Source organism: Octopus bimaculoides, chromosome 2 (assembly GCF_001194135.2).
Source record: "Octopus bimaculoides isolate UCB-OBI-ISO-001 chromosome 2, ASM119413v2, whole genome shotgun sequence".
NCBI lineage: Eukaryota > Metazoa > Mollusca > Cephalopoda > Octopoda > Octopodidae > Octopus > Octopus bimaculoides.
This window is the reverse complement of record NC_068982.1, coordinates 133,353,605-133,363,230: the sequence shown is the minus strand read 5'-3', so window position 1 is coordinate 133,363,230 and position 9,626 is coordinate 133,353,605. Positions and strand designations below refer to the sequence as shown.

General features: G+C 34.9%; 1 protein-coding gene across 4 annotated transcripts in view; it reads left to right on the top strand.

Moving 5' to 3' along the window:
- The window catches only part of LOC106880128 (protein TFG), a 64,712-nt gene that overhangs the window by 41,429 nt on the left and 13,657 nt on the right, over positions 1–9,626 (top strand). The window contains exon 8 of one of the 4 annotated variants that reach the window (XM_014929948.2): positions 7,121–7,513. The exons of 1 other annotated variant lie outside the window; for it this stretch is intronic. In XM_014929948.2, the coding sequence (XP_014785434.1) occupies positions 7,121–7,369 (249 nt within the window). In that variant the 3' untranslated portion in view covers positions 7,370–7,513. Of the gene's footprint in view, positions 1–7,120; positions 7,514–9,626 lie in introns of those variants that run through there. 2 more of the 4 variants (XM_014929947.2, XM_014929950.2) reach the window with 2 other exon arrangements.

Here is a 9,626-nt window from a genome sequence, read left to right as displayed (position 1 = left end):
ATATATATATATATATATATGAAGAATTTATATTCTTACATGTATATATGGAAGCTTCTATTTGTCTAGAGAAGCAGTTGCCCTGTTATGCCAGCTGAGCTAGGTTTTAATATGCCTTCTACTTTGTCTGGGTGCATTCATCCTGTATTTTCTGATTTTGTTAAAACAACACACAACAAAGTACTGAATATGTCTATTAGTCAGACTGTGTAGAAGTTACATTGTGAATCTGATAATGTAGTTCTGTTGCGAAGGCAACACAATTGTGTTTACTAAGAAAGAAAGAATGTAAAAAACAAACAAAAAAGAAAATATGAAGAAAAAGGCATGTTTGTTAGCTAGAAATATTGTTGCCTGTCTTGACAGATGGCAACATACATACATTCTCTAAAACACATCAACATAAATATGCACAAAGACATACACATATATGTACTGATAGATATATAAATGATCCAAACGGACCTTGTGATTGCAAGACATTTGTTGTTATTATTCTACCAACTTTTGCCATGTTTAGCCTCAATATGGTGGTGCTATCATTTTCAATATTAATGGAAATATTGCTAGGATTGCATTATTTATATTTCACTGTACACCTTGTTTTAGAAATAAAGAAGAGAAACCTGCCTCTCTTACAGAAATTAATGTATACTTCTAGTTCTTCAAACAAGATTTCAAAACAGCATTGTTTTGGTAATGCAGTTGATTTCTTTTAAAGGAAAGTGTTAATAATAACACAATAAAATATAGTTCAAGGTTTTGTTGTTGTTTTCTTGAAAAAAAAAGTTGTATGAGGGAGTGCTGAAAGTTCCTGACTTTAAGGGAATCACGAAAGAGTAGAGCTGTTACCTTTACAGGGGAGATAGGACAACTATTTAGGAGAAAATATGCAAAAAATCATGGTGGTATACAATATATTTTGCTCTTTTTTGCAGATTTAATACAGGACAGCAGCTCCTACAGTAGATTTTGGTAAAATTGAAGTACAGGCAGTCGTGAAGTTCCTCTTTTTGCAAGGCAAAGGAGTGGGGGAAATCCATGGCGAGATGAAGGAAGTCTTGAAGGATAAATGCCAATCATACTCCTCTGTGAAAATCTGGGTGTCAAGGTTTCAGGCTGGTCATTTTGAGGTCACAGATGAACCCCAGTTAGGACAGCCAGAGGACAAAGCCGATGCTGTGCGTGTCATGATTCTCGAGGACTGCCGGGTTTCAGCTAGAGTCATAGCTGAGACTCTGGGGATTTCTCGTGAAAGAGTTGGCCACATCACCCACAACATTCTGGACTTGAGAAAGCTTTTCACAAAATGGGTGCCAAAATACCTGAATGTAGATCAGAAGCGCATCAGATTTTGGACCAGTTTCCAGCAGGAGAGGCTGATTTTATGACTCGTTTAGTCACCATGGATGAAACTTGGCTTCATCATTATGATCCCCAAACCAAGCAGCAATCAATGAATTGGCACCACAGCGGTTCACAATGTCCCAAGAAATTTTGAACCCAGAAGTCAGCTGGAAAGATTTTGGCCTCAGTGTTCTGGGACAAAGATGGGGTCCTCCTTATAAGATACCTGCCAAAGGGTCACACCATCAACGCAGAATACTACATGTCTCTGTTGGATGAACTACATGAAACTTTGCAGCAGAAACACTCTGGAAAGCTAAACCGTGGTGTCCTGTTTTTGCAGGATAATGCACCAGCACACACAGCACATGAAACTCTATGGAAAATACGTGACTTTGGCTTTGAATTGGTAGACCACCCGCCTTACTATCCTGACTTGGCCCCCTCTAACTATCACCTCTTTCCACTACTGAAGAAACATCTCAAGGGAATGAAATTGCACTCTGATTCAGAAGTGATTGCTACTGCAGAGGACTGGTTGGAGGCCTATTCTTCCGAGTTTTTCTTACAAGACTTATAGAAATTGAAGGACTGCTGCAATGAGTGTGTGAATCTGAGAGGGGAATATGTTGAATAAAATCATAATTGACTGATCCTCCTATATCTTCTTTTACCCAATGCCAGGAACTTTCCAGCACCCTCTCGTATGTGAGAAAGAGAAACCTATCACATTTGATCTATAATGCAAAACGGTGTGTCTCTACAACTTTTCTCTCTTTGTTTTGCCACAAATTGGTGCCTGCAATGAGCTGAAATTGATATCATTTCTGTTTTAAAATTCTGCAGAAACTTTTTCTGTCATAAGAAAAGCTAAGGGTTGCTGCACTTTTGTATCTTAAAGTCAGGTAGATTGTTATTTTGGGAATATGAGAGTAGAATTGTTTTTCATTTAAATACTTCTGTAATGTTTACTGATTATGTATTGAGATGTTTTATACATACATACGCTTGTGTATGTTTGTAAAACAAGGTGCAGAAAATAACACTCCAACACCAAAGGTAAAATATAATAGTTATTTATTGAAGCTGAAGCGACTTTACAAACTGTTACTCAGTTTCATGTAACTGATTATCAGACAGTTGTTTATGTCATTGTGTGTGTATGCACAACACAGACATACAAACAAGTTGAAATTTACTTCTGTTAGCTTAGGTTAAAAGTTAAAACAAGAATAAAGCTATTTCTAGCAGTTTGAGTGATTCTGCGTGCAGGCATGGCAATGTGGTTAAGGATTTTGCTTTGTAACTACATCGTTTTGAGTTAAGCTCCACTGTGCTGCAACTTGAGTAAATGTTTTGTATCACAGCAGCAGCTCAGCCACAGCTTTGTGGTGGAAACTAGAGAAACCCACCAGAGAGGCTGTACTTGACCTTGAGTGGTAGACTTAATCCAATGCCTTATTAACAGTACTAATTGTCTTTAGCAGTCTTGTTACATGCATTTGGGCCAGATCTCTGGCTAAAGATAAATCCCTTCCACTGATTATCAGAAGCTCTGAAAAGTGACATAGGTACTGTCACTTCCCTGCCTAAGCCATAAAGCAAAAAAAGATGTATTAGATTTGATTAATTTTAAAGATTGACTAGATAGAGAAATGTTGGTCATTGGTATAGTGCTGTTAGATATGTAATGTAAACTATCCATGGATAGATTTGTTTTTCTTCCTACAGGAATACTACACAGATTATCTTATATTCCAAGTTATATTTATACTCTTATGAATGCACTAGGTAACTAAACCTGTACTGAATTATCTTTTTTTTATTTTTAACTTTTATAGTAGTAAAAAGCATTTTTGAAATGAATTTTTATGAAAGATTTCTTCCTCACACCCCCTCAAAAAAAAAAAGGACAAGAAAACAGTCATAATATAATCTCAAAAGCATGTACTTAGTTATTTTACTATGGTTTGGAATCAAACTCTTCATTTCAAATCAAACTTAGTATACAGACAAAATGATGTTTAATCCTTATTTGGTTCCATGCAAGTGCACTTGAGATACAGGGACTGAGTCAACTTGATTTTGATCATGGGGTACTTTCCATATGACATAGTATACACATTTTATTTTTGCTGGGCAGATATTAAGTATCTGCACATTAGCATGCAAAAATGTAATCAGTGAGGGTTAAATTGGTTGATGATAATTTTTGAAGTAATTTCTGAAATTACTTGGTTCACTTGGATTTTCTTATAAGTATTTCAGAAAAGTTGCCTATCTACAGGTTCAGCTATAGCTGTGTGGTAAGAAGCTTGCTTTGCAACCACATGATTTTGGGTTCAGTCCCACTGTACAACACTTTGAGCAAGTGTCTTTTACTATAGCCATGAGTTGCCTTTTGAGTGAATTTAGTTAACAGAAACAACTGTGGAAGCTCGTCGTACAGATATGATTGTATGTTTGTCCTCACCCTTATTTGACAACTGATGTTGGTTTGTTTAAGTTCATGTAACTTTTTAACTTAGCCAAAGAGACCAAAAAATAAATATTGGGGTCAATCTTTTTGACTAAAACCCTTAAAGGCAGTTGCCCTGCATGGCCATAGTCCAATGATTGAAATGAGTATCTTCTCTGATACCTCATCTTCAGTGGATGAAAAAAATCAGAGATTAAAAGGCAGTTTCGCTAATGCTAGTGCTATGATTAAATGGGTCCATTATATTCTCTGTAGTGGTTGGCAAGCAGTATCATAGGGAACAGATGCACTTCTCTAATCTAGTTGAGCTTATGGCAATTCTCCTTAGTACTATTTCCATGATAAAATACACCTTGTAATTTTGTAAAGTTTAGGATCAAGAGGGTTGTTCTGCATTGTCAGAGAGATTTGACTCAAGTGTTAGTATCATAATAATGTATCCAGTACATTTAGTAAAATTGTACTTTACTGTTGGTCCTTGGAGGGGCATCCAGCTGTAGAAATCAAATCTAAATGAAACTTTTGAGTGAGATATCATCCTCTGGCTTGCCTAAGAGAACAGTAACAACTTTTTCAACTCGTATCAAAATGCTAAGTGGGCATAAAATGATTGACACTGTGTGTGTGTGTGTGTGTGTATCATCACCATCATTTAATGCCCACTTTCCATGCTGGTGTGGTTAGGATGGTTTGACAGGAGCTGACTAGGCAGAAGACTGCACCATGCTTCACTGTCTGATTTGGCGTGGTTTTTACTGCTGGATGTCCTTCCAAACACCGACTACCTTGCAGAGTGGAGTCGGCATGAGCATAGGCGAGGTCAGTGTTGGCATGGTGTTTTTACAGCTGGATTCCCTTCCAAATGCTAACCACTTTACAGTGTGAACTGGATGTTGTTTACGTGGCACCAACACTGACTGAGTCACCAGGTAACTTGCAAGACAAAGATCCTTTGAGAGGAGATGATCTTGTGCCAAATGATGAAAGGTTAGTGTGACAGCGAGACAGAAACAGGTGTCTTGCTGTAGAGGAGATACATGGTTACTCGGCCACAGAGAGAGAGAGAAAGAATGATCAAGACTGAAGCTAGGAATAGATGTATAAATTGAGACAGTTTTTACAATGTATAAAACTGGTTATAAATACTAAAATAATGCTAGTAGCCAAATATAATTTTAAAGTAACATTTATTACAACTAAAACATCACTCAATATGGCTGTCCTTTAGGGCAATTACTGCCTCCTCACAAGAACGAAATTTTTTGCAGCTGCTGCAACCTCTGCCTTTTTTGATTTTGCATGTCGCATGCACAATGCAGGTTTTCGAGTGTGGTAAAGCATTGGTACATGCTTGAAGTACACCCCATAAAAAGTTATCGAGAAGGTTGAGATCTGGACTATTACTGGACCAGATGTTAGCCCTCTCAAAAAATGGCACCTTCTCACCAAGGAAGGCCTGTGATGCTTTTGGCCCCTGGCATAGTGCAGAATCTTGGATTAGTACCACATTGTCAAGCTCAAACTTCTGCTCCATCCAAGATAACAGAGTTCTTCAAGATGTGTTGATCTTCAAGCTAGACTCAATGAAGTGTGGATCTATGACACTTCCATCACTCATAGAGGCAGGATTCTTAGCCTCAAATACAATAGGGATGTCAGAAGGGTTGTATGCAATCACTTGAGAATTTCTCAGCGTCCACAGTGAAATTCTTCTTTTCCACAAACATGAGAGTTTTTCCTGCACCTTGATGCTTGATGACTAACAGAAGCTTTGGGTATCACTTGGCTTTGATTACTTAGGTCTTGGCTGTTAGGGGTTGATGGTGTCATTGAACATAGCTAGTCCTGCCAAAGCTCCTGTTCACAGCTCTGGACACTTTGGAAAGGGAACATTGCATTTCTTTGCAAGAGTTGTCATGGATGTGGGTGGGTTGACTTCAATTAAATGTTTGAGGCCAGTGCAAAACTTTGGATTGCGCTTGGAATCACTTTGGGTCTTGTGTTCTTTTCTTTCAATCTTTCCTTCTTCTTTAAATTGTTTATAGACATGATAAACTGTTGCTTTTGGAAGTTTCATCAACTTAACAATTTTATTGGAAGTGTGCCTAGTGTGTGGCAAAACAGGCAGAACAATTCTGTTGTTCCATGACTTTCAGTTGTCAAATAAGTTTGCTATTTATCTGAAAAATAAAGAGAAGGATTAGATTTTCAAGCAAGGTTTTGTCAAAAAATAAAATGGTCAACCTTCTAAGTCAGCTGCTCAAAATTGGTCTCAGTTTATCTGCAAGACCCTGTAGATATGTGAATGTGTGTGTGTGTGTGTGTATACAAACATACATTTGTATGAATAAAGTTTGATGGAAGTGGGATGAGTTCAGCCAGGACAAGAGGTTGAAGTGTATCAGACATTAATTATCCAATTAGAGTTTGGAATATATTAATGTATATTGTTGGCATTTCATCCTCATTTAATAATGTGATTGTATTCATTGTCTAATGTCCATCTCTATATTGTACTCTATGATGATAACATTTTCCTATTTACACTTCAAATAATTATGTCCTTTGACAAACATTTCTTTGAAAACTTTATAAAATATGATGACTACTTTTACTACTTGATTTCTGTGCAAGTAGAAAGTAATGATTCAAAATGCATTTCAGTGGAAATTTGGTGTTTGTCTTTTACATTTTTTTTTTACCAACTTTTAGTTGTACATTCAGTATTTAAAATCAACACGCACATATACATGCATACACGTGCACGCACACACACATACACATGTGCACTCTCTCTTTCTCCAAGCACAGAAATTATTTTTCTATTACCTTTTATCTATTAAGTATATTTGATAACATTTAGCAGCTGATTAATAGAATTTCAATAATTCACAATAGCATCTTGATTAGACTTTTGTATCGTCTATGATTTCCCATATCAAAATAAAAGCTTGCTTTCTTCTATGTTTAAAGATCCTTTTATTTAATTTTTTTTTTTGTAAACCGATATCAATAAGCCAGAACACAATTACACATTTATAGTGATCCATATTAATTACACCAAATGTCATATAACCAAACTTTATGATTCTACATACAACTTTCAAAATTAGATTATAAAATGAAAACAATTTTAGTTAAGCCAAAACTAATTAAAATGTAGCCGCAATTCACACTACATTTTGTATTGCCACTTCCACTATTGCAGGTTGTCAGCCTGTAATTTCCCTTGCTCTTCTTCGGCCTCTCTCCTGTCTCATAAGTCTGACATTGTGTTTTTATTGACACTTTCAGGGCAAACTGCTCGGTCCTCTGCTGCAGCTGAAGCGATCCCATCAGCGGCACTGGGCATCCTCCGCCCAAATGTTGGCTGCTGCTGCGGCTAGCACTCAGCGCTCAATTGTAGGAGCTGGCCCTCTGTCACGGGCACTGTTACCTACCCCGAAGAACATGATGTCATTTCTCAGTTCCCTTCCACTTACCCGAGGAGTTCCCTATCCCAGCAGATTTCGAACAGCTCTTGGCTTTCCTGGCCGATTTTGATTGCAGACATACTTTTAATCAAGTAAATTATTGTGAGAGAACAGAATTGTAAAAATTAGCTCCTGTTTGTTAAAAGGCACAGGATAATCTCAAACAATTATAACAGCAATATCAGACTGGAAAAAAAAGAAAAGAAAATCTTATTTTGATTTGTTTTTTTTGTTTTTTGTTCTCATTAACAGTATTATGAGTTGCAGCAAGTCTGTAGTTTAATGTTGCTGTTAATAAGAAAATGATTATTTTGTAACCAAAGATCTAATAGTTGAAATGAAAACTGTTACTGTTTATATCATAAGTTTTTTTTTTCCAGTGGTCTCTTAAAATATTAACAACAACATAATAGAGTTGTTCATTAAGCTCAGTGTACTATGGATAATATTTAATATAAAAAAGAATATTTTAGCTTTATTCAGCAAGAGTCCTGAAAAATATACTTGTGTTTGCTCTGGAATTCGTTGCTAAGTTCTATTAGTAAAACCTTTTTCTTTCTGTTTATATGGGTCTTAAACACTTAAAATTTGATTTGCTCTCAAAAGTAAATTGTTGTATTCTACGTATTTATAAATTTTCTGGCAGGTGTAACGATTGCAGTATTTTAAGTGTGATGTACAATATATAATGAATTATACATCATATCAGTTTGATCTCTATAGTTTAATTATAGCATAATATTCTCTTAGGTTTCCCCCAAAATTACACTTCAGTTAGATACTTGCAATCCTGAACCAGTGTTATTCAGAACATATCTGAATATAAACATTTCAAAATATTCTGATAATACTTAAAATAATTGATGATTCTTTTCCTTAATAGATATGATTAGATATAAAGATTTAAGACATCTTCAAATTATCTGAGTATGAAAATTTTAAAATATTCTAATAATATTTAAAATAATTTGATTCTTTTCTTTAATAGATATGTTTAGATTTAATACAGACATTTTTCCTATTTTCCTTCTTTTGTAATTCTTTGAAACATTTTCTTTGAAGAAAGAAAAATTGCATTTAAGTATTAGAATACATTAAGTCAAATAAAATCAACTGTATTTGTTAACATAATTAGTTTATACTTTCGAGAGAACTTTGATTGGTTGTTGGTTTATTGTTTTAGATAAGTTTTCATTTCATAGCTAGTAATAGTTATTAGCAAATGAAATTCATTTCTAAGAATTTTGAATTTTAAGCATTAACCCTTTAATATTCAAATTTTTCTGACAAATATAATGCTTATTTATTAACATTGTTTTGCATTAATCAATCATTATCTCATAGCTTCAAGATTTCAATGATGGGCTTGTTTATTTTTAGAATGATAATTGTAGTTTAGGTGTAAGAGGCAGGATCTGGCCAGTTTGAACATAAGACAAGTAGAATATTTGGGCCAAATATGATCAGTTCAAATGTTAAAGAGTTAAGGTCGAGGGAAATGATGGTAATTATATTAGTAACATTATTTCTCCTTTTTTAGTCTCTGGTTCACTCATACCTATAATAGTGATGATGTAACTTTACGATATAGTGACATTATCGTTTTACTTTAGACTAGTGGGTGTCACTGCAGCTGGGGTGGTTCAGAAGTTTGCTTTGCAATCATCATATCCCAGGTTCAATCCCTCTGTGCTGCATTCTGGGTAAGGGTCTTTTACTTGAAGTTGACCTATGCCTTATGAGTGAAATTGGATCAATGGAAACTGCATTGAAGCCCATTGGATGGACTGTACCTGTAATTTGAAACACCAGCCTTGTCATATGCTATGTAACACTGATTCAGTTTGAATGTTACATTAAGTATATACATGTCTGTAGAACACTCAGCCACTTACATGCTAATTTAGTGAGTTGGCAGTTCAGTTGATCAGACATCTGGAATACTCATTGTTGGAACTAACAGTGATGCAATTACTTTAAAACATTATAAAATTATGTAGAAAGTCACTTTGTATAATTATTTATCCATTTTTTTGCAATCCTTTCAGTTAACAGTTTTCTGTGATATTAATATTTATTACATTAACTCTGATTAGTCTATCTATTACCATTTTTTTTATATAAAAAAAGATTTTCTTTTTAATTTCAACAAAAACCACATGAGACTGTCAGATCAAGCTGAAAACTGGTTTATTCATTATATTTAGAAATTTACTTAAATTAGTATTGTTTTATATATATAAACATTGAAAATTTTCTTTTCTTTAGTTTTGTCTCAATTTGTTTTGTAAACTTGTTGTTCAAGGTAAAAATGTAGTGTGAAATCT